Source organism: Ranitomeya imitator, chromosome 5, assembly GCF_032444005.1.
Source record: "Ranitomeya imitator isolate aRanImi1 chromosome 5, aRanImi1.pri, whole genome shotgun sequence".
Taxonomy (NCBI): Eukaryota; Metazoa; Chordata; class Amphibia; order Anura; family Dendrobatidae; genus Ranitomeya; species Ranitomeya imitator.
Genome location: NC_091286.1, coordinates 101659079 through 101684596, shown reverse-complemented (window position 1 = coordinate 101684596; position 25518 = coordinate 101659079). Strand labels below are relative to the sequence as shown.

The 25518-nt window shown below is 46.8% G+C and overlaps 1 protein-coding gene across 1 annotated transcript in view; it reads right to left on the bottom strand.

The window, feature by feature from the left end:
* Positions 1 to 25518, bottom strand: part of ENTPD6 (ectonucleoside triphosphate diphosphohydrolase 6) — a 54219-nt gene that overhangs the window by 14627 nt on the left and 14074 nt on the right. Inside the window, exons 5-12 of the mRNA XM_069768977.1 lie at positions 18493 to 18568; positions 18346 to 18381; positions 15394 to 15482; positions 13983 to 14062; positions 10176 to 10240; positions 6835 to 6936; positions 4685 to 4825; positions 4494 to 4550 (exon numbers count right to left, since the gene is read on the bottom strand). Coding sequence (XP_069625078.1) covers positions 4494 to 4550; positions 4685 to 4825; positions 6835 to 6936; positions 10176 to 10240; positions 13983 to 14062; positions 15394 to 15482; positions 18346 to 18381; positions 18493 to 18568 — 646 coding nt within the window. The remainder of the gene's footprint in view (positions 1 to 4493; positions 4551 to 4684; positions 4826 to 6834; positions 6937 to 10175; positions 10241 to 13982; positions 14063 to 15393; positions 15483 to 18345; positions 18382 to 18492; positions 18569 to 25518) is intronic.

Below are 25518 nucleotides of genomic sequence, written 5' to 3'. Positions count from 1 at the left end.
TGATCTTCGTGAACACCCTTGGAGCGGTTGCGAGACCGAACGGCAGGGCGACGAATTGAAAGTGTTCCCGTTGCACTGCGAAGCGCAGGAAACGGTGATGTCCGGGAAATATCGGGACATGGAGGTAGGCGTCCTGGATATCTATTGAGCATAGAAATTCCTGGGCCTCCATGGAAGCAATTACTGAACGAAGGGATTCCATCCTGAAGTGTCTCAGGCGAACTCTCCTGTTCAGCAATTTGAGGTCCAGAATGGGGCGAACCTTGCCGTCTTTTTTCGGTACCACAAAAAGGTTCGAGTAGAAACCCGTGAACCGTTCTTTTTCTGGGACGGGAACGATTACCCCGGATCTGAGCAGAGAAGCAATGGCTGCGAAGAAGCCCGGAACTAGAGCGGGATCTCTTGGAGGACGGAATTGGAAGAAACGATCCCTGGGTTGGGAGGCGAACTCTATCTTGTATCCCGAGGATACAACTTCCCTGACCCATGCGTCCTCTACTGTGGAAATCCAGACGTACCTGAAAAGGAGAAGACGGCCGCCCAACCTGGGAGTTGGGCTGGAGTCTTGCCGAGAGTCATGCCGAGGTGGATCTTCCAGTCCTGGGCCTGGAGGATCTACCCTGGGAATAGCGAGGACGCCAGGACGGAGTGGGCCTAAAGGACACCGCCTTCTTCTCTTGACGTGCCTGTGGCCTCTGTTGCTGCTGGGAAAAGAGCGAAACTGCCGTCTAGGAGGAGGGCGACGAGGCTTAGCCTGGGGGAGAAGAGAACTTGTACCCCCGGTGGCGTCCTTAATAATTTGATCCAGCTGGGAACCAAAGAGGCGAGAGCCCTGGAAGGGCAGACTAGTGAGGGACTTTTTAGAAGATAAGTCCGCCTGCCAGGCCTTGAGCCAAACGGTGCGGCGGATGGCAACGGCATTGCTGGAAGCCTGAGCCACACAAGACGCGACATCCAGGGAGGCAGAGACCAGGTATTCACCGGCGTGGGAAATCTGGTTGGCAAGCTCCGCTAGTTGCATGGGGGGCGCCCCCCGTTCAGGATACCTCGACGGAGCTCTTTGGCCCATTTGGAGATGGATTTAGAAACCCAAGTGGAAGCAAAAGCTGGGCATATAGCCGCTGCAGCCGCTTCAAAAGCTGACTTCGCAAAGGATTCTATAGCCCTATCGTTAGAGTCCTTCAAAGATGCTCCGCTGGACAGAGGAAGCACCGTGTTGGTGGACAGCCTGGACATAGGTGGATCCACCGAGGGAGAGACCGTCCAATTGGCGGTAAGTTCTGGAGAAAAGGGATATAAACACACCCAGGCGTTTTCCCCTCTGAAAACGCCTAGTGGGGTTCTCTCTCTCTCTGGACATGATTTCCTCGAATTCAGGATGAGGAGCAAAAAAATTGGAAGGTGGTTTGGCCCGTCTAAACGAAACCATCTGATCTGCGGGTTCCGTAGAGGGATCTTTTATGCCTCAGGATTGGTTTACTGCCCCAATGAGATTCTGGACCATCTCCCTCATGGTGGCGATTTGGTTAGAATCCTCTGTATCAGTCCGTCATTGTTAGTTTGTTTACTGTATGTGATATTTGTAACTTGTATGTAACCCCTTCTCATGTACAGCACCATGGAATCAATGGTGCTATATAAATAAATAATAATAATAATAATCCAGCTCCGAAATATCCTCCGAGGGCGCATCAGAGAAGGCCTCGCCTGACTCAGGGGAGGAGGGTCGAGGGGACGCCGACCGCAGGGGAGGGCCGAGTGGCGAGATGGAGCGAGAAGAGGACTCAGACCACCGATTGTGACAGAGAGGCGGCCCAGCCTGGGATGGGGGGGGATCACTCTCGGGCGGAACAGCCGGGGGATCCTGGGCGGTGGGAACAATCGGGTTGCTGCAGGACTGACACAGCGGAGAGGACTGACCTGAGGGAAGTTTGCTGTTACAGGACGAACATGCAAAGTACGTGACTAAGGCGGAAGATGAAGAAGTAGGGGGACGAGAGCGGCCCCCTTTAGAGGTAGACATTTTGAGAGGTCCCTGAAGATGCCAGTGGGTTAGGGGACAGAGGGGCAGAGGGGGGTGTCAGTCTGCAGTGCAGCTACTCACGGACCCGGTCCTGGGAGATGTCCCACTTGTCGGTGGAGAACTCCTGCCCTGAAGTGCTGAAATCTGTGCAGAACGTGCTGTGTCCCCGGAAGATGCAGTGACAAAGGTGCGGGGCGCGCTGCGTGAGCTGCTGCTGCTGCGAAGGGTGTCAAATCAGATGAGTGTCCCAGGAGGAAGGGGGCGGAGCCAGACGCAGAGGCGCCGGTAGGCAGGGCACAGTAAGTCGGGCGGAAAAAAGCCCGCCCGCAGAACCGGAAGCGAGGGAGCCGAAAAACCGGAAGCAGGCCCCGGCCGAAGCCGGGGCCTAAATTAGGAGCCGGCGGCCGGGGAAAGAAACCGCGGCGCCGGAATAGAGCGCCCCAAGGGATAGCTGGCGGCGCGGCCGCCTACAGGCTGCGCCGCTGAAGAGCGCCGCAGAGATTGAGAACGACCTCCCGCGGCGCCAGAGCAGAGCGACGCAGGGAGAAGCGGCGCGACAGCCTGCAGGGCTGCCGCGCTGTGGATGGTGCCCAGAAAGAGCCGCAGCGCCGAGTAGTGCGCCGCAGAGGAGAAGAGCACGGCAGCCATAAGTGGACATATAGGAGCGCGGCGCGGCAGCCTGTAAGGGCCCCGCGCCGGAAAGAAAACAGAGAGCCGCCGTATGCTGAATGGGGGGAGAATGCCGAATGGGGGAGAAGAAAAGCGTGATACAAAAAACCCCGGCCGCGCCACTGCAAGGATGCAGGCGATGACCAGGTATGAGAGGGTCGTCTGGGAGCCCCTAACAAAACCCCCCCCCTATAAAAGATCTGGGATGGGATGGGGAAATACTCACCTAAAACATCCCACGCCGATACTAACCTGAAGGAAGGGTATGAGACGTCCAGGGAACTGATGGACGTCCTCGTCTCCACAACCGACAGGCTCTGGTGGGCGAGTGGGTAGGGGACGGAGTCAGGACCGGACTTCTGAGCACGCTTGTGTGCTAGGATCTTGGCCCTGCTGTGGGATCTATGAGGATACGGGGTGGCAGTACACGCCGTACTCATAGTCCGTATTGTGGGAGTACAGGTGTGACTGTTCACCCTGTATCCCTCCAGAAAACCTGAAAAGGAACGATGCACATTGAGGTAGATAAGGGTCTAATGAAAGACCCGTGTCCACCTCCTACTGACACTAAGCTAAACTGAAGAGTATAATGCCAGTCGGTGGGGTGTACACTGCAGAGGAGGAGCTGGCTTTTTTGTTTGCATGGTGTCAGCCTCCTAGTGGCGGCAGCGTGCACCCATGGTTCCTGTGTCCCCCAATGAGAGGCGATAAAGAAAGGTAATATTTTGCTAGTATTGCTTACATAAGATAATGGCTTCCTAGGAGAGGTGAACTCATCCTTGACTTGGAGTGTGTCACACACTGCCTGGATAAAGTTCTGGGTCTGAGTAGTTGAGGAAAGCTTAGTATCTTACTTGAGCTCAGATTTTGAGTCAGAGGTGCTTCAGTCTGGGCATGGAGACAAGGTATCTTAACTGCTGTTGCATTATCCCAGGAGTGTTCCAGAGAAGACAAACTTTAGGAATAGTTCCTAGGTCTCTTGTGAGAGTTCCGTGCAGAGGGGAGGTAGATTCCTCAATCTCATCCTCAGAAACAGCTAAGGAAACTGATCAGGCAAGGGAACTGGACTAAAAAGCACTTTAAGGAATTGACTATAAATTGGGTTTTCTGGTTTCTTGCAGCCAGAGTCAAAGACCTGACCTGCTCGGCAGGACTCAGTCCCTTAGAGGTCTTGAAAGGGAGGGAAGTTAAGGCACTAAGCAAATAGGGAGCCTGGCTGACCACATGGAAAACATTTGCCACAGCACAAGAAAATAAGATAGTTGGCCAGCGTGATGGGGGGCTGCCTTGGCAAGTCATGCCAAGAAGAGGACATGGAGCCTAAAAAACAAAACAAAAAACCACCACTAATAGGCCTACTAGTACTCAGGAGAGGCTCAGGAGCCGTAAAAGTATGGAACTGTGACGCTAAATGATACTGGTGGTAGAAAGGCGGCAGGAGCTACAGACAGGTTTCTGAGGTGCAGGGGATCCAGGAGGATGAAATGCACAAAGAGCAGACCTCAGGGCAGTAAGCCAGGAAAACCCAGGTAAAAAGGAATCCTCCCACAATAAACGATGGAAGTTACACCCACTCTTCCAACACTCCTGTGTTGACCTGTAACGACCATGGTTCACCTGCACTCTTCTGCGGCAACAGCCTTAGAAAATGGATGATCGATGGAGATGTGGCGACCGCAAGGTTATTAAGAAATTAGCACATTATGCTTGATTCTGCTGCTTTTTTTTTTACTCTCTTTCTTTCTTTAGAGGTCTTTTAAAAAAGCAAATTAACTCAGCCTTAATATCAAAAGGGACTGACCTTTAATGGCTGCGGTCTCAAAATCTCTCACTTTTACATAACCACCAACACTCGGATCTTTCAAAGAAAACAACAAAACAAGAAAATATGGTTACAAGAAAAGATTTAAAGATTTCTTTCAATTCTAATATCTATAAAAACATTGATAAATGTGTATACATTTAAAAAATAAAGTCTGCCCGGTTCCGTACCTATTAATTGCGTGTCCTCAGCGCGATCAAAATAATAAGAAAAAGCATAAACGAATAGAGAAGCCACTTCATCGGCGCGGTTCACTTTGCCAGTCAGCATCTTCGCCACACTTTTAGAACATGATTCATATAAAGATTTTACTGTGCAAAAAAAAAAAAAGAGGAAAAAACCTCAGTTAAGTGAAGGCATCGTTTAATATCAAGAACAGAAAGGTAAAATAAAGATACAAGAAACTGCACGAAAACGTACACATTGCGTCAAAGGAAGTAATTCATTAGACATTACAGGATATCAGTCTTTATTAACAACTTAAAAGTGTTAATAAAGACTTAATAAAAGTTATTAACCGTTTAATTTTAGCTGGTTTTATTTTATGAAACATACCAGGTGCAATTATGTTAATGACTATGCAGCTTTGCAGAAAAACTTTTAACAAAATTGTATGGCCAAAAAAACAAAGGTTTTTTTTTTTTGTTTTTTTTTTTAAATCACCAACTTTCGAACCCTTATTCTTTTGACATTTCTTTGGTTAATTACCATACATTGCAGCTGCGATAAAGTATATATACCATGCTGTTTTGGCTATACAAAGAAAGGAAATACGTGTGCAATTCGGGGTTTCCCCCCCCCATTATTAACCCCTTCATGACACTGTACAGAAGAGTACATTTTATGTTGGGTGTCGGCATACAGAGCACTTCATGTTATATCACGGATACCCACTGTCATATTCAGTGGCATTTCAGGTGCACCGTCTCGTTGGGCAACTCAATTAATATGGGTTACTATGATAGTCAGGGGACTTCCGTATCCCTGCAATATAGTCATCAAATGATCACATCTTCAAGTTCTCTTAAAGGGAACCTGTCACCCCGAAATTCGCGGGTGAGGCAAGCCCACCGGCATCAGGGGCTTATCTACAGCATTCTGTAATGCTGTAGATAAGCCCCCGATGTTACCTGAAAGAGGAGAAAAAGACGTTATATTATACTCACCCAGGGGCGGTCCCGCTGCTGGTCAGGTCAAACGGGCGTCTCCGGTCCGCTGCAGCGCCTCCCATCTTCATTACAAGACGTCCTCTTCTGATCTTCAGCCACGGCTCCGGCGCAGGCGTACTTTGCTCTGCCCTGTTGAGGGCAGACAAAGTACTGCAGTGCGCAGGCGCCGGGCCTCTGACCTTTCCGGCGCCTGCGCACTGCAGTACTATCCTCTGCCCTCAACAGGGCAGAGCAAAGTACGCCTGCGTCGGAGCCGTGGCTGAAGATCAGAAGAGGACGTCTTGTAATGAAGATGGGAGGCGCCGCAGCGGACCAGAGATGCCCATCCGACCTGACCAGCAGTGGGACCGCCCCTGGGTGAGTATAATATAACGTCTTTTTCTCCTCTTTCAGGTAACATCGGGGGCTTATCTACAGCATTACAGAATGCTGTAGATAAGCCCCTGATGCCGGTGGGCTTACCTCACCCGCGATTTTCGGGGTGACAGGTTCCCTTTAAGGAAATAAGGGAGCAAATTAAAAAAAAAAAAAAAAATTATATATATATATATATATATATATATATATATATATATATATATATATATATATATATATATATATATATATATATATATATATATATATATATATAAAAACTTGAAACAATTCCCTTTGATCATTTAAAAATAATAAGCGGCATATTTGATATTGCTGTGTCTGTAAAAGCTAACTCTACCAAAATATAAAAACGAACAGTAAATGCCATAAAGCCCAAAATGGCATCACAAACAATAGCTTTCCATACAAAAAAAAAAAAAAAATCTCATATAGCTCCAATAATAGAAAGAAAAAAATTACAAAGTCTTAAAAAAAAAAAAAAAAAAAAAAAAAAAAAAAGAAGAGGTGACTTTCTTTTTTAATCTCTCAACCATAAAAAACCTTATATATTTGGTATTGCTTATAATTATACTGACCCGGAGAATCACACTGCCAGGTCAAAGGTATAAATTAATAAAAATAATTATTCATAATTTTAACAAATTCCATAACAATCTCTTTTCCAGGCTTGCATTAAATAAATAAAGCACATAATCCTGAAACACGTTGGGTATCACAGAAGAACCATGTAGAATATCTATCACATTGCTAAAATGAAGGCGTATTCTTACCGTCATTCTGTCCCTTCACTTTATATGTTATTCCTGCGTGGTTAAACTCCGTGACGAAGCCGGGTGTTATACAAGAAGTTACTAACTCTCCACCTGGCTGCACTGGAAACAAGAATAAAACAATAGATTGGTATTCTCCAACTGAAATCTACAGTTACTATACACGTTCTCGGTGCTCTTCCCGGGTAATGTCTGTCCACTTCTGCTTCCAGGAGAGATAGGCAACAATCTGCAGTTAGGGAGCATTTACACGGCTCATGATGAGCTGCCAACGTTCCCAGGAACTTCCCAATTATCAGCCTTCATAAACAGGCGGCCAATCACCTGGTGATGGAGCGAAATGCTGGTGTGAACAGGACATGTCACTGAAACAATGATATTCTATATTCTGCGCACATGGACCTATTGTCGGCATATCAAACGGCATGCCAAGATAAAGAGGCTTATTCCCTGTGCAATGCTCCTCTGGGACATTTAATATGCAAATTGCCTTCAAAGAGGATCAGAACCCTATATACAGTGGGGCAAAAAAGTATTTAGTCAGTCAGCAATAGTGCAAGTTCCACCACTTAAAAAGATGAGAGGCGTCTGTAATTTACATCATAGATAGACCTCAACTATGGGAGACAAACTGAGAAAAAAAAAAATCCAGAAAATCACATTGTCTGTTTTTTTAACATTTTATTTGCATATTATGGTGGAAAATAAGTATTTGGTCAGAAACAAACAATCAAGATTTCTGGCTCTCACAGACCTGTAACTTCTTCTTTTAGAGTCTCCTCTTTCCTCCACTCATTACCTGTAGTAATGGCACCTGTTTAAACTTGTTATCAGTATAAAAAGACACCTGTGCACACCCTCAAACAGTCTGACTCCAAACTCCACTATGGTGAAGACCAAAGAGCTGTCAAAGGACACCAGAAACAAAATTGTAGCCCTGCACCAGGCTGGGAAGACTGAATCTGCAATAGCCAACCAGCTTGGAGTGAAGAAATCAACAGTGGGAGCAATAATTAGAAAATGGAAGACATACAAGACCACTGATAATCTCCCTCGATCTGGGGCTCCACGCAAAATCCCACCCCGTGGGGTCAGAATGATCACAAGAACGGTGAGCAAAAATCCCAGAACCACGCGGGGGGACCTAGTGAATAAACTGCAGAGAGCTGGGACCAATGTAACAAGGCCTACCATAAGTAACACACTACGCCACCATGGACTCAGATCCTGCAGTGCCAGACGTGTCCGACTGCTTAAGCCAGTACATGTCCGGGCCCGTCTGAAGTTTGCTAGAGAGCATTTGGATGATCCAGAGGAGTTTTGGGAGAATGTCCTATGGTCTGATGAAACCAAACTGGAACTGTTTGGTAGAAACACAACTTGTCGTGTTTGGAGGAAAAAGAATACTGAGTTGCATCCATCAAACACCATACCTACTGTAAAGCATGGTGGTGGAAACATCATGCTTTGGGGCTGTTTCTCTGCAAAGGGGCCAGGACGACTGATCCGGGTACATGAAAGAATGAATGGGGCCATGTATCGTGAGATTTTGAGTGCAAACCTCCTTCCATCAGCAAGGGAATTGAAGATGAAACATGGCTGGGTCTTTCAACATGACAATGATCCAAAGCACACCGCCAGGGCAACGAAGGAGTGGCTTCGTAAGAAGCATTTCAAGGTCCTGGAGTGGCCTAGCCAGTCTTCAGATCTCAACCCGATAGAAAACCTTTGGAGGGAGTTGAAAGTCCGTGTTACCAAGCGAAAAGCCAAAAACATCACTGCTCTAGAGGAGATCTGCATGGAGGAATGGGCCAACATACCAACAACAGTGTGTGGCAACCTTGTGAAGACTTAGGCTACGTTCACATTAGCGTTGCGCGCCGGTGACGCAACGGCGACGCAACGCGCGACGCACCAAAAACGCGCGCAAAAACGCTGCGTTTTGCGACGCGTGCGTCGTTTTTTGACGAAAATCGGACGCACGAAAAATGCAACTTGTTGCATTTTCTTGCGTCCGACGCTAGCGTCGAAAACGACGCACATGTCGGAAAACGCTACCAAAAAAACGCACGCGTCCCCCATGTTAAACATAGGGGCGCGTCGCCGCTGCGTCGCCGACGCAACAGCGACGCACATTAGCGAAACGCTAATGTGAACGTAGCCTTACAGAAAACGTTTGACCTCTGTCATTGCCAACAAAGGATAGATTACAAAGTATTGAGATGAAATTTTGTTTCTGACCAAATACTTATTTTCCACCATAATATGCAAATAAAATGTTAAAAAAACAGACAATGTGATTTTCTGGATTTTTTTTCTCAGTTTGTCTCCCATAGTTGAGGTCTACCTATGATGTAAATTACAGACGCCTCTCATCTTTTTAAGTAGTGGAACTTGCACTATTGCTGACTGACTAAATACTTTTTTGCCCCACTGTATAAGGCAAATCAGAAACTCAATTCGCAGACACTGTTTTGGGGTATTGCCCCTCGTCAGTGTAAAGTATGAAAAGTGATTTGGCTAGGTGAGAGGCTCTGGACTGGGGTCTAAGAGCTAAGGTTTCTCCTTGTGGAGAGTGACATACCGGCTCTGCAAATTGAGATTCTAATTTGGCTTTTGTCCTTAATGATATTTCAAGGCTTGTTACAGGGTCAATAGCAACTTGCAGGATTGCCGCTTCCTACAGGTGGCGCTATAGAGTTCACTTTTTCATATCAAATCTGAACCAAAAACCATCAGATAAATGGTGAAAACTCATGGAAAAAGTGCAACAAAAAGCAATAGTCAGATGTTGTTAATGTAATTTTTTGTATAGACACCTGCAGATAAAAAAAAAAACAAACAAAAAAAAAAACAGCTGAACAATCCCACAGTATTTACACTACGTGTAGATGCAGCCTTAGGCTACTTTCACACTAGCGTCGGTACGGGGCCGTCGCGCTGTGTCGGCCCGACGTACCGATGCATACTGTGCAAGCGCCGCACAACGGAGGCAGCGGATGCATTTTTCCAGCGCATCCGCAGCCCCATTGTGAGTTGCGGGGAGGTGGGGGCGGAGTTCCGGCCGCGCATGCGCGGTCGGAAATGGCGGACACAACGGAGCAAAAAACATTACATGTGACTTTTTTGCTGCCAACGGTCCGCCACAACACGACGCAACCGTCGCACGATGGTTGCAACGTGTGTCAATGCGTCGCTAATGTTAGTCAATGGAGGAAAAACGCATCCTGTAAGCAATTTTGCAGGATGCATTTTTTCTCCAAAACGACGCATTGCGACGTGAAGTGCACAACGCGTGTGAAAGTAGCCTTAAAAAGGCAAGCAAAAAAACCCCCACTTACATGGCTTTCCTTCAGTGCCTCCCATGATTTGCAGTCTTGCTGACATTAGTCCAAGTCCAAGGTAACTACAGACAACAACGTGACAACAGACAATAAATAAGACTTAGTCCTGTGAATGTCCACAACATAACAGGTCATGTACAGACAATTTATATCTATCTATATACATTATGTAGATTATTAGAAAATAAACCTTATTTAGGCAGGTCACCTGTGTAACCGATATATTCTACTGCACTACAGCTTTACACATCAACTATATTACAAGATCAATGGGTTGTGCACGTTTGAGACCATTATATGTATTTTTTATTTATTTTTACTTGAATGCATGTATATGGAACTAAATATTTTTGCAGTTGTGCTTCATTAAACTTGGATTTTACAGGCCGTTTCCACACACACTGAACTGTGATGTGGTCAATCAGCTAAGGGGCTCAGAGAAAGACAGATAAGAGAGTTACAAATTCAGCCGGCAAGATGAGCGCAGACTGATTCTCACCTAATTCATGCTGCAGCCAAGACAGTGCGACAAAGGCTAGGATGGAAACTGTGCAACAGTTTAATGAAACTCCATAGCAAAAATTAATTTTAGCCCCAAATAAATATATATCCAGCTAAGAAACAAAGTTGTTTCCAAAAGCGGACAACCACTTTATTGGTGAAAATAAAGCATAATAAGAGTAACATCACACACATCCATGTTGTATCCGCCCAGTGCTATTACATGCCGCCACTGTCTGTTATCAGAGGAGCAATGCTCTGGGAATGGCAGAAACAATATCATCCTCAAGATGGTCACGTTTTCTGTGTCTGACACCCATCTTCCCAGCCCCAGCCTTTGGCATGATAAGGACAGAAAAAGTTGAGTTAAAGAGGTTTTCCACCACTTTATCTTTGCTGAATTATCCTGAAGATAGGTCATCAATGTCCGATTGACAGGGATGCCAGGTGTCAGACCCCGACCAGTCAGCTGTTCTCCGACGGTGGCCGCAGCCGTGTATTGCACATCCACCTCCTATTCAAATCAGACCACCACTACCAGAAGACGGACAGCTCGGCAGCTGAGAATTTCCAGCCGGAGGCCGCTGACCCCGATAACAGCTGATTAACGGGGTGACGGGTGTCAGACCTTAACCGATCAGACATTGATCACCTATCCAGAGGATAGGTGATCAATGATAAAGTAATGGACAACGTCTTTAAGGTCAGTTTACATAAGCCAACCGGTGGCACATGCTCACTGGTTCAGTGTGCACAGGCTGCCCATAGTTCTCGGCAGCACACCTACAACGTGCTACTGAGAACGATAATCTTTTCTGCTCAACAAAAAATCATTTCACCTGACGTCCGCAAGTTTTGATTGTCCATCAGGTAAATCATCAACCTGTCTACACTGCAAGATAATCGGAAATGAGCATTCTTAAGAACGCTTGTTCACGATACCTCTCAGTGTAAATGAGGCGTTAGGCGCTATTCACACATCAGTATTTGGAAGTCAAGGTCAGGAGTGGCTCCTATGAGAAGACACGTGAATCTTCCAGCTGCAGAGTTTTACAGGATCCACTCCCGATTTTCACTTACAAATACCGACGCAAAATATTGTCATGTGAATGAGGTCTTAAGCTGCAGGCAGTTGTCCTTTATTTCATGGAAATATCACCTTGCCTAATCCTTTTTGCTTTGCTGGGAGACAGGTATCACCCGGATTTCCTGGTGACAGCATTAGGCTGCTGTCAAAAGCTCATCCAGGAGCCACATAGACAAAAATCAGGTCATGTCCGGGAGAAGGGTGTCCCCTGCCTAAGGTGGCGACACACTATGGAGAAGAGTGGTCTCCCTCATATGGACCAGCATGCATCTTCCATGAGGAGAGAGGAGTAATGGTCCTTTTATAGGAAATGATTGTCTGCAGGCACAAAGATGCTGGAACTCGCCCAAATAACAAGCAAAATGCTCAGTGAATGGACTTTTATGCCGGCAGAAAAATAAACATTTTTGGTACTCACAATAAAATGTCTCTTTCTTGTAGCCTTCACTGGGGGGTGCAGGAAACATGGGCTATATGCTGCCACCTGGAAGATGCCACTAAGAATGCAGCTTAGAAAATACGCCTCCCCAACATGCTACATTATTCAATTCACGCAGAAGCAGTAGGAGGCGCAAAACCAAGACACCCCACCCAAAAAACAACAAAAAACTACATGAGAGGATGCTGTGTCCCCCAATGAAGTCTAAGACAAAAAATTTACAATGAGTACCAAAAATCTTTATTTCAAGGGGAGGAGCTACCTTTCTTTGTAATACTTAGTGTCAGCCACCAGGTGGCAGCAACATATACCCATGGTCTGTGTCCCCCAATAAGGCGAAGGAGAAATCTTTATTTCTTGGTGGCATCATTGGGAGACTCAAAAAAACAGAACCATGGGATGTCCTAAAGCAGTCCCTAGGGTGTGAGAGCCAATACCAGTGCTGCAGAAGGAAGAACAGCAATCCCTCAGGTTCCCACCCACACTGCGCTGCTTGTAGCACCCATCTGCTAAGACCTGAATCCCTACATGCAAAAGTAAGGCTACGTTCACATTTGCGTTCTGCCGGGCTGCGTCGGGCGCAGCCGCGGCGACGCATGCGCCCCTATATTTAACATGGGGGCGCATGGACATGCATTTGCATGCGTTTTGCGATGCATGCGTCTTTTTTGCCGCAAGCGTTAGGGCGCAGAGGACGCAGCAAGATGCATTTTTTTTGCATCTAAAATCCAGCAAAAAAAGGACGCATGCGTCGCAAAACTATGCATTTTGCATGCGTTCTTGTTTGCGTTGTGTGTTGCGTCGCCGACGTGAACGTAGCCTAAAGGCTTCACAAAGATGTGGACAGAAGACTAAGCAGAGGTCATATGGAATAGAAGAACAGGAGGCTTCTACCCTATGGAGGGAGAGAACTGTGCAATCTTAGATTGATATTACACTTTGCCAGATGGAAACCAGAAAACAATGGTAGCCCAAGAGGCCTAGACCTCCAAGTGACACTAAGATAAACGGAATAGCCGAGTGTCGTCTGGCCGGGTGTAGACTTCTGAGGAAGAGTCTGCTTTTGTTCTAAGATGTATTCTTTGTGTCAGCCTCCAGGTGGCAGCACGTGTCTCCTAATGAAGTGGCTGAGAAACCATTGTAATAGGCGGCACATCGCCCCGAATAAACAGGCTGACAACATGATGCTCTATGGCAGGAGTGGGGAAACTCAGGCCTGCGGCTTCAATGACATTTTATTTGGGCCCTGGGCAAATACCCAGGGAGCGCAGTTCTCCACACAAATTAGACGGTTAACCAGTTCAGCCAAATCGGCGAATTTGGCCGGCATTATCGAATATGTATGGGAAGGATCAGATTTTGCTCTTGCTACTGAACAATAAGTCCCATATGGAGCCATATTTCTGCTGCCTGAATGCATTTTTACCTTTGGTGCTTTATACATAGAATTTTCCAGATAAAACAAATTGTTAATACCTATTGCCTTTTCTAATTGTGATCGCTAATTCTATTTCCATTCATTGTTGCGATGTTTATGTCCTCAGTAATGCCAGAAGAGAAGCCAATAGCTGGCGCACAATGACACGCTCCACCTATGGGAAGAGGCGCGTGACCCTGGCTGCACTGCACAAAATATTAACACCTTAAGTCTCATTTAAATGAGAAGTCGGCATGTGATTGCATGAAAATCACTTACGGGGACCATGTCTGCACGGAAAGGCACGCAGAGACAATCACAAGACCCCCGAAGCCTACGATAAGCCCCAAAATAACTCACCTATGTGAATAGAGGTGGAACGTGCGGTTGAACAGTACAAAGTTGGTGATATATCCAGCTGGTGCACCAGTAAATGTCGCCTGCAAAAAAAAAAGAACACAGTACTGCAGGAAATGCCTTATTATATAGACCAACCCGAAATAACAAGAACTAGATTCTGAACGTACAAGGCAAACCTCAAGACATAAGCACATTTTAAAGGGGTTTTTACCCCTCAGAAAATCATCGACCATGGAATGTGCCTTACTCTCACACACAGGTCTGGGGGTGGAATCACTGCTGCTGCCCCAAATATCTGGCCGCAGTTCAGACGTCACATTGACGGCCAATTAGCGACTTTGCCCATAAAGACGGGAACTCCCTGCTCAGAGCCGCCTTTTGAACTGTTCAGTGGGTAACAGAAGCTTGTACTTTTTTTTTGACGATTATTAAAATGGATACCATACTGAGGGCGGATATGGAAACTGACCAAAAATCGATAGAAATCTCTCTTTGATTACACCCCCCCCCCTTCCCAAAAGAAAAACCCTGGATATCTGAATGAGGCCTTAAAGGGAACCTGTCACCCCGTTTTTTCAGATTGAGCTATAAATACTGTTAAATAGGGCCTGCGCTGTGTGTTACTATAGTGTATGTAGTGTACCCTGATTCCCCATGTATGCTGAGAAATACATTACCAAAGTCGCCGTTTTCGCCTGTCAATCAGGCTGGTCTGGTCAGGTGGGCGTGTTCACAGCGCTCTTTTCTTCCCCAGCTTTCCGTTGGTGGCGTAGTGGTGTGTGCATGTCCAAGGTCCGAATTCCCTGCGCCCACGTGAAGACACAGCGCGCGATCTGCGCTGTCATCCCTTTCATCGGTGGGGGCGGCCATCTTCCTGGGGCCGCGCGTGCGCAGATGAAGTGCTCTGCTGCACGGGGCTTCAGGAAAATGGCCGCGGGATGCCGCGCGTGCGCACAAGAGATCGCGGCGGCCATTTTCCCAAAGCCGAGTTTGCATGTCGCTGGTATCCAGGGTAAACATCTGGTTACTAAGCGCGGCCCTGCGCTTAGTAACCCGATGTTTACCCTGGTTACCAGGGAAGACATCGCTGAATCGGTGTCACACACGCCGATTCAGCGATGTCAGCGGGAGAGCCAGCGACGAAATAAAGTTCTGGCCCTCTAGCCCCGACCAACGACATCACAGCAGAATTCTGATCGCTGCTGCGTGTCAAACTGAACGATATCGCTAGCGAGGATGCTGCAACGTCACGGATCGCTAGCGATATCGTTTAGTGTGAAGGTACCTTTAGTGTAAAGTAGTTATTATGATTAGTATGTTTCTCCCGCTATTGAAGATGAACACTGATGAGGTCCACAAGAAGCAGCTGCTTCATACAATTGCATTAAGATGTCATCGTGGCCAACTCTACCTTTTCATATGGATAGAAGGTGATTTGCGTTGATCCACCACCGAGATCCAGCATTCCAGCCAACTTTGCTGAAGGATTTGTTAAACTTCCTATTTAGAGAAGACACAAGTGGAAGATAAGACAAGAAACTACGCTGTGTGCTCAACATCTCACAAGTACTGCCAGATACTCATGTATGATGGCTTCAGAAACATAACGGTAATGCTCCGTTCTATAGAAAACTCAATGGAGGACTACAAATGACTGTAAAATATATATATATATATATATATATACGGTATATAATCCAGGATCCAGTAAGCGGTTAGCAAAAAAGAAAAGCGGACTTCTGCATGAGGCCTTGCATAGGGAGCTCATTCGATTACATGGACAATGCTTACATTCTTCTACGCGGCACAGCATGGGAGTTGAACAGTTAATGCCTTGTTTCCCCACAGAGTGCAGCTGATCACTGGAGGTTTCAGCAAGGGGGCACTTTGAATAATTAAGACAGATATTGTACTCACTAGAGTGGGCTGCATGGAATTCATTAATAAGTACATGCCATTTAATGAATGCAGCACATCCTATCAGTGCCGTGTGTCTAACCAGAAATGCTACTCCTGTCAGGGACTGGAGTAACATTTCTGGCTTAAGTAATGCTGTAACTTTTGATTGATTAGATGGCCCTGGAGCTGCCACTCTCTTTATATGCTTTGCCTTTTTGGTGGAGCTGGCCAGGACTAGCTTGACAACGGCAAGCTTGCCAAGTTTTTCCGCATCTTCACATTAAAAAGTAGAACAAATTTGCGCTAAGTGTTTTACAGCAGAAATCTGTCCCTTTGTGATGAACCCATTTTTAAAAGGATATATATATATATATATATATATATAGATAGATAGATAGATAGATAGATAGATAGATGTTCCACAGCAGAGTACCTCGCCCATTAGAACAGGTAGCCATTCAGACAGGAAAAGACAAGATCGGGACGTATTTTGGCAACATATTTATGTCGGACATGATGTATATTAGGAAGTATCTATTTAAAGGGAACCTGTCACCCCAAAAATCGTATATGAGCTAAGGCCACCGGCATCAGGGGGTTATCTACAGCATTCTGTAATGCGGTTGATAAGCCCCCAATGTATCCTGAAGGGTAAGAAAAACAGGTTATATTATACTCACCCAGGGGTAGTCCCGCTGCAGTCCGGGTCCGATGGGCGTCGCGGTCCGGATCCAGCGCCTCCTATCTTCATACGATAATGTCCTCTTCTTGTCTTCCTGCGGAGGCTCCGGCGCAGGTGTACTTTATCTGCCCTGTTGAGGGCAGAGCAAAGTACTGCAGTGCGCAGGCGCCGGGAAAGGTCAGAGGCCCAGAGTCTGCGCACTGCAGTACTTTGCTCTGCCCTCAACAGGGCAGATAAAGTGCGCCTGCGCCGGAGCCTCGGCAGGAAGACAAGAAGAGGACATTATCGTATGAAGATAGGAGGCGCTGGATCTGGACCTCGACGCCCATCGGACCCGGACTGCAGCGGGACGACCCCTGGGTGAGTAGAATCTAACCTGTTATTCTTACCTTTCAGGTTACATCGGGGGCTTATCTACAGCATAACACAATGCTGTAGATAAGCCCCTGATGCCAGTGGCCTTAGCTCATATACGATTTTTGGGGTGACAGATTCCCTTTAACCCCTTCACGACATGCGCCTTACTAGTACGGCGCATGTCGTGTCTCCCCCTTTGATGTGTTCTCCGGCGGTGAGCCCACATCAAAGTCGCGACATGTCAGCTGTTTTGCACAGCTGACATGTGCGTGCAATAGCGGCGGGTGAAATCGCGATTCACCCGCTGCTATTAACATGATAAATGCCGCTGTCAAACGCTGACAGCGGCATTTAACTACCGCTTCCGGCCGCGTGGCCGGAAATGAGCGCATCACCGACCTCCGTCACATGATCGGGGGTCGGCGATGCGTCAGAATGGTAACCAGAGAGGTCCTTGAGACCTCTATGGTTACTGATGCAGGCCTGCTGTGAGCGCCCCCCTGTGGTCGGCGCTCATAGCAAGCCTGCATTTCAGCTACATAGCAGCGATCTGATGAGCCGATCGAGTGGAGCCAGCCTCTAGCCTCCCATGGAGGCTATTGAAGCATGGCAAAAGTAAAAAAAAAAAATGTTTTTAAAAATATGAAAAAAATAAAATAAATAAATAAAAGTTTAAATCACCCCCCATCCAAAATAAAATAAAGAAAACAAAACCTACACATTTGGTATCGCCGCATTCAGAATTACCCGATCTATCAATAAAAAAAAGCATTAACCTGATCGCTAAACAGCGTAGCGAGAAAAAATTCGAAACGCCAGAAATACGTTTTTTTGGTCGCCACGACATTGCACTGAAATGCAATAACGGGCAATCAAAAGAACGTATCTGCACAAAAGTGGTATCATTAAAAACGTCAGCATGGCACGCAAAAAATAAGCCCTCACCCGACTCCACGGAAAATGGAGACGCTATGGGTATCGGAAAATGGCGCTTTTTTTTTTTTTAGCAAAGTTTTGAATTTTTTTTCACCACTTATATAAAAAATAACCTAGACATGGTTGGTGTCTATAAACTCGTAATGACCTGGAGAATCATAATGACAGGTCAGTTTTAGCATTCAGTGAACCTAGCAAAAAAGCCAAAACAAAAGACAAGTGTGGGATTGCACTTTTTTTTTGCAATTTCACCACACTTGGAATTTGTTTCCCGTTTTCTAGTACAAGACATGATAAAACCAATGATGTCGTTCAAAAGTACACCTCGTCCCGCAAAAAATAAGCCCTCACATGGCCATATTGACGGAAAAATAAAAAAGTTATGGCTCTGGGAAGGAGGGGAGTGAAAAACGAAAAAGGGCCGCGGCGTGAAGGGGTTAAGGTGATTCCCGCCTTTAAGGCACCTTCCTCAGAGTAAAGATTACTTACCTGTTAGAAAATTAACAGTGATCCAAGCAAAAATTCCTGGAAAAGAAAAATAACAGGATATTGTAGAAGTTTAGGACAAATATTTCACAATTTTTAAATGCCTGCATTCATAAAGTGCCGGTACCCCAAATACAGGACCCTACTCGCCTTCATCTGTGCCATCCATAATAGAGACACTTTCCTTTCCAACAAGGAACGGAGATGACTGAAAAATGTTCTTCACCTAAAATACCACGAAAGAAGTCAAGATTTTATTCTCCTATTTATAAGACATCTCTGTGCAATCAAGTTGGCTACCGGTTCAATGTGATCGTTGCCAGACATGGCAGATCAGACATACACTGTACGGCCAATAATACGTGGACACCAGACTGATAAGTTCTTGGGCTCCGTTCTGTATGTAAGCCTACTTTGTTCTGGGAAGTTAAAGTGTAAGATTTTTCAGTGCTTCTGTGGGCAAATCTGTCCATCTAGCCAAAATGGCATTTGTGAACACAAGTTCCTGTGCGTCACACTGGACAGACTAGGTCTTAGGGATCCTTGCTTTGTGCACTGGGGCAGTTTCATGCTGAAACAGGAAAGGATCTTCCCCTCAAAACTGAAGCAGACAATTATGTGCAACTGTGTAATGTGACTGTATACTCTACCAGTAACAATATCCAATAACTTTAGAAATAAAGTACAACCCCTGGCAAAAATTATGGAATCACGAGCCTTGGAGGATGTTAATTCGTCGTTTAATTTTGTAGAAAAAAAGCAGATCAGACATGGCATAAAACTAAAGTAATTTCAAATGGCAACTTTCTGGCTTTGAGAAACACTAAAAGAAATCAAGAACAAAAAATGTGGTAGTCAGTAATGGTTACTTTTTTAACCAAGCATAGGGGAAAAATTATCACTCAATTGTGAGGAAAAAATTATGGAATCACCCTGTAAATTTTCATGCCCAAAAATAACACCTGCATCAAATTAGATCTGCTCATTAGTCTGCATGTAAAAAGGAGTGATCACACCTTGGAGAGCTGCTGCACCAAGTGGACTGACACGAATCATGGCTCCAACAGGAGAGATGTCAAATGAAACAAAGGAGAGGATTATCAAACTCTTAAAAGAGGGTAAATCATCATGCAATGTTGCAAAAGATGTTGGTTGTTCACAGTTAGCTGTGTCTAAAATCTGGACCAAATACAAACAACATGGGAAGGTTGTTAAAGGCAAATATACTGGTAGACCAAGGAAGACATCAAAGCGTCAAGACCGGAAACTTAAAGCAATATGTCTCTAAAACAGGAAATGCACAACAAAACAAACGAGGAACGAATGGGTGGAAACTGGAGTCAACGTCTGAGACCGAACTGTAAGAAACCGCCTAAAGGAAATGGGATTTACATACAGAAAAGCTAAAGGAAAGCCATCATTAACACCTAACCAGAAAAAAAAAAAAGCAAGGCTACAATGGGCTAAGGAAAAGCAATCGTGGACTGTGCATGAGTGGATAGTCAAATTCAGTGATGAATTGCGAATCTGCATTGGGCAAGGTGATGATGCTGGAACTTTTGTTTGGTGCCGTTCCAATGAGATTTATAAAGATGACTGCCTGAAGAGAACATGCAAATTTCCACAGTCATTGATGATATGGGGCTGCATGTCAGGTAAAGGCACTGGGGAGATGGCTGTCATTACATCTTCAATAAATGCACAAGTTTATGTTGATATTTTGGACACTTTTCTTATCCCATCAAGTGAAAGGATGTTTGGGGATAATGAAATCATTTTTCAAGATGATAATGTATCCTGCCATAGACCAAAAACTGTGAAAACATTCCTTGAAAAAAAAAAAGACACATAAGGTCAATGTCATGGCCTGCAAATAGTCTGGATCTCAATCCAATTGAAAATCTTTGGTGGAAGTTGAAGAAAATGGTCCATGACAAGTCTCCAACCTGCAAAGCTGATCTGGCAACAGCAATCAGAGAAAGTTGGAGCCAGATTGATGAAGAGTACTGTTGGACACTCATTAAGTCCATGTCTCAGAGACCACAAGCTATTATAAAAGCCAGAGGTGGTACAACAAAATACTAGTGATGTTTTGGAGTGCTTTTTTGTTCGTTTGTTTTTCATGATTCCATAATTTTTCCCCTATGCTTGGTTAAAAAAGTAACCATTACTGACTACCACATTTTTTGTTCTTGATTTCTTTTAGTGTTTCTTAAAGCCGGAAGGTTGCAATTTGAAATAGGGATTTTTGTGTAATCACCGTAAAATCTTTTCCTCCGAGCCAATCATTGGGGGACCGTGGGTGTATGCTGATGCCACTAGGAGGCTGACACTAAGTGATACAAAGAAAGTTAGCTCCTCCTCTGCAGTATACACCTTCCTGCAGTATACACCTTCCTGCTGGCTCTCAGCTAACCAGTTCGGTGCAAAAGCAGGAGATCAATAACAACATATGAGCGCATAGCATGTCATATTATATATGAGAGTATAGCATGTCAGAATCTAAAAACGAGCATAAGCTAGTAACAGGGTGGGAGCTGTGTCCCCCCAATGATTGGCTCGGAGAAAAGGATTTTACAGCGAGTGCACAAAAATCCCTATTTCTCCTTCGCCTCATTGGGGGACACAGACCGTGGGACGTCTCAAAGCAGTCCCTGGGTGGGGACATCAGATTGGGCCCTGTGTAACCGCTACTTACAAGTGCGCCACCGCTGCCTGCAGAGTCCGCCTGCCCAGACTCACATCTGTGGAAGTGTGGGAATTATAGTGCTTCAAGAATGCATGCGGACTGGACGAATCCGCAAACTTGCAGGCGTGCCTTGCCGATGCCTGGTGCCTAGAACCCTCGATAGATAGGGAGATAGGCTGACATCTAGTACGGAAGGACTCCTGGATGGTGAAATGAATCCACCAGGCTATCCTGGCCGATGAAACGCCTAAACCCTTCCTGAAAACGTCAGGAAGCCTTCCTCTTACCGTCAGGAAGCCCAAATAAAGCGTCCAACCTTCGGAAGGACGCCGTCCTCGAGACGTACCTACTCAGAGCACTCACTTCGTCCAGAATATGGGGAATTCATTCCATTTTGTGGACTGGTGCCGAAAGAGATGAGGAAAGAACCAAGTCCTCATAACAGTGGTAATACAATACCACCTTGGTAACAAGGGATGGGGATGGCCTGAGGACAACCTTGCCTTGAAGGTAATAAGGGAAAAAAAGGTCTCAAAGAGCAGAGCAGCTAGCTCCGAAACCTCGTCAGAGTGAGGATATCGCAGAGAAAAAAGGGGCGACCTTCCCTGATAGTAAAGTCTAACCAGATGATTCTACTGTAACACTCCTAGGACCATTAAGGTCCCAATGATCTAACGGTATGCGATAAAGAACTACGTGTGAAAAACTCCCTGTGAGAAAGTCCCTACTTGCAGTTTTGCTGCAATAAGGCGGGAAGATACTAGCTCTGCAAACAAAAACTGACGTGGTCAGTGCAGATCTCGGAGGATCACTGGGGCCCTTTCTGCTTCTGAAAGGCTTTCGGAAGTAGTAGAAGGGGAGTTATGGAAACTGGTACCACGGCAGAACCAGAGCGTGCAGAGCGATGGCTCTTGGATCTCGAGGCCGAACCACGAACTCGATTACATTGGCATTCATTCTGGACGCCATCCAATCTGCAACTGGAGAGCTCCAGTGAAGACAGATCTGATGGAAGACTTTGGGGTGAAGTTCCCACTGACTTGAGGCGGAACCCTGACGGCTGAATTTGATTGCCGTCCAGAGTTCTACTCCTGGGATATATACTGCTGAGATCACCGAATGATAGATCTCGGCCCATCAGAGAATGTGATGTATCTCGGTCATGGCGCCTGACCGTGGGTACCTGCTAGATGATTGACGTATGGCACCGCCGTGGCATTATCCAATTGAATTCGGATGGGGTGACCCGCCAGAAGGCAGTGGACCTGCTGTAGGACTACCGTTCGGATCTCCAGAGCAATGATAGGGAGAAGAAGACGGCATTGGTAGTTACTAATAACCATTGAACCGGGAGAAAGGCCCTGGATGAAGAAGGAGCTCAGAGACTATCGTCTGTTTGACTTGCTGAAAACAAGCAGAGCGAAGGAAACCGCTCCATTGTCGGCCCATTTTTCCTCAGAACCCTCCTAGCAAATCGAATGAAATGAGGGGATGAGTAATCAAGTGCGAAAGCTACCTGTTGAAGGGCCATGACCTTGTCTCGAGGGAGAATTACCATCCTTCTGGAAGAGTGCAGAATCATCCTCAAAAGAAATATCTGCTGGGCTGGAAATGAGGAGAACTTGTCTAAGTTTAGCTGCCAGCCCAGGTGATAGGGTATCGCAAGTGATACAGACGACTCAGTAGTCCTGGAAGGGCGGCTAGACAGTCAACCAAACAGGGCAGGACGAGCAAGCCTCTAGGGTGCAAGAGAAACATGACATCCGCCATGACCCTTGCGAACACTCTGGGTGCGATAGGACAAGGACAAGGTCGTGACTTGAAAATGCTGTTCGCGAATGGAAAAGTGAAGGAATTTTTGAAAAGGGTAAGATGCCAGAAACTGCACCTTTTTCTGTTGAAGTAATGGCTGAGCGGAGGAACTCCATCTGAAGAAGGAGGACCTTGTCAAAGGTTGTTAGAAGTTTGAGGTCCAGGATCAGTCTTACTTTTCGTTCCCCTTTTTTGGAACCAAGATCCCTTAGATCTAGACTGTCCTGGACAACCCTTATACAATCCTTTGTCAGTCTCCCGCTCAAAAGATTTGATTGGCCAGTTGTACTGTCTTCGGGAAAAGTGTGAACCAAGGTAGTTAAGGTCTCCAGCCAGGAGACCATTGCTCTAGCAATCCATGCGGTGGCTAGGGAGGACAGAGTGCTGAACCCAAAGCCGCAAGGAACCAGATTTGTTATCTGACAGTCCGTGGTATTTTTAACTGAAGATACATCGGGCAGGGATACTGGTAGGTATACCACAGGATATTCTACCCGGTTAATCTGCCAAGTGGAAGAATGCGCGGCTGCATCCAGCAGGTCATAGTCTCTTGCCATCGCTGCTCTTGACGGTGCAGAGATAAAAATTAGGACCCCGACTGGGGTCGGCCGTGGAGGGCTCCTCTGATTGATCATGCGCCTTTAAGACCAGGGAATACTGGTCATGCGCCTTTAAGACCAGGGATTACTGGTCGTGTGCTTTTAAGACCAGAGAATACTGGCCGTGTGCATTTAAGACCAGAGAATACTGGTCATGTGCCTTTAAGACCAGGGAATACTGGTCATGCGCCTTTAAGACCAGTGTGGCTTTAGGTCTGGTACTTTGTTACACGGGTACTGATGTAGTGCCAGGCGAGAAGCGCCAGAAAAGTGGCTCCCGGGATGCAGCCTACACATCGGCCGAAGCCGGGGGGTACATTTTTGCAGACGGCCGGAGCGTTACTTCAGGGATGTGGGCCACAGGGAAGTGGCTGAGGCTGCCTGTCAGCATGTGGATATCCCTCTACAGATGGATCCACTCACCATCGGTGCGCGTCCCAGCATGGAGCCGCCGCGGATGTGGGTTTCAGCGCTGTTCTGTGCAGTGTGGACGGTGCAGGGATAAACCGCAATCCATCATCCCTTTGTTAGGGAGGTGGAGAGGAACCGTCTGCCTCCTTGTGCCATCCGCTTTCACAGTGGTTGGACAGTGGTGGCTGCTCAGCTGCCATAGAGAGGGGCCTTTGTACATCCATGGAATTCAGTCCGGGTGGACAGGGCCAGTTGTCTGGCAATAGGCCTGGCTCCAGGAGAGGATACATGGAGGCGACACTCCATGTGGTCGCCTGTTGCTGGTGTGGGGAGATCGGCACCTGAAGGAACCGTCGCCCCAGAAGTGAGCTCAGGCATGGCTTCCCAAGTCACAGGAGAGGGTACGGGGAGGTATACTTGCCGTGCTCGCCTGTTGATGATTCGGGGGAGATCGGAGCCTTGGAAGGATCCGTCACCCCCTCCCCGCAGAAGTGGAGTCCCAAGATGGCGCCCGAGAAGTGCAGGGCTCTTCTCGTTCAAAGCGAGAAGCGCCTTAGTAGTGGGCAGGGCTCCGGCGATGGGCGGGGATTTTAACTGCGGCCTAGTCCGGCTGAAAAAGCCGGGGACTAAATTTATGGAGCCTGCCGGCGGAGCGCACCGGCAGCCGCGACGTAGCGCCGAGTGATCGCCGCTGGCGTCCAGTCAGCGGTGCCTCTCCCCAGGGACCCGGACCGCACCTTCCCACGCAGGCAGCGTGAGGAAGGAAACTACTCACCGCCACCGAGCAGAGATGCAGCCTCCATTGCGAGAGAATAAGCTCAATCGATCCTCCCTTAGCCGGGGGATGGAGAGCGTCTGTGCATCTTCATATGTGTCTGCCGCAGGGGACTTACGGCTGTGCCTGCCACAGGGGACTTAAGGCTACTGTGGGGACTACATGACCCCAACAGGTGAGGGCTTGAGTGCGGTGGAGCCCGGGAGATGCACATAAGAGATATACTCTATGTGCTCGCCATCTTACAGGGGGGAAATTGGGACCGTATAGGAACCGTCACCCTAGCGTAGATTAGGCGTGCCCCAGTCGTCGCAGGAGAGGTACGGGGAGGTATACTCGCCGTGCTCGCCTGTTGATGGTTCGGGGGGAGAGCGGACCCTAGAAAGGAATCCGTCGCCCCCTTCACGACCCAAGTGCCTCCTACTGAGGCTGAGAGCCAGCAGGAGGGTGTATACTGCAGGGGAGGAGAGAACTTTCTTTGTATCAGTTAGTGTCAGCCTCCTAGTGGCAGCAGCATACACCCCACTGTCTGTGTCCCCCAATGAGGCAAAGGAGAAATAACTTTAGTTTTGTGCCATGTCTGTGATCTGCTTTTCATCTAGAAAATTAAACGACTGAATGAACATCCTCCAAGGCCGGTGATTCCATAATTTTTGCCAGGGGTTGTAGTTGTCCAGGTTCGGCACAAATGGTGACTGCAGACTTGTTAAGCCTCGAAGTGCATGCCATCAGGATTCTCTGTTGCTAGGAGCATGCAGTCATATGACGGCGAATAAGTGATATGCATACTTCCCGTCACATTCAGACTAGACGTGCACAGCCTCACTCAATACATGTAAATTGAGCAATGCTGCACACGTCTAGTTGGAATGTGGCGGGAGTATGCATAT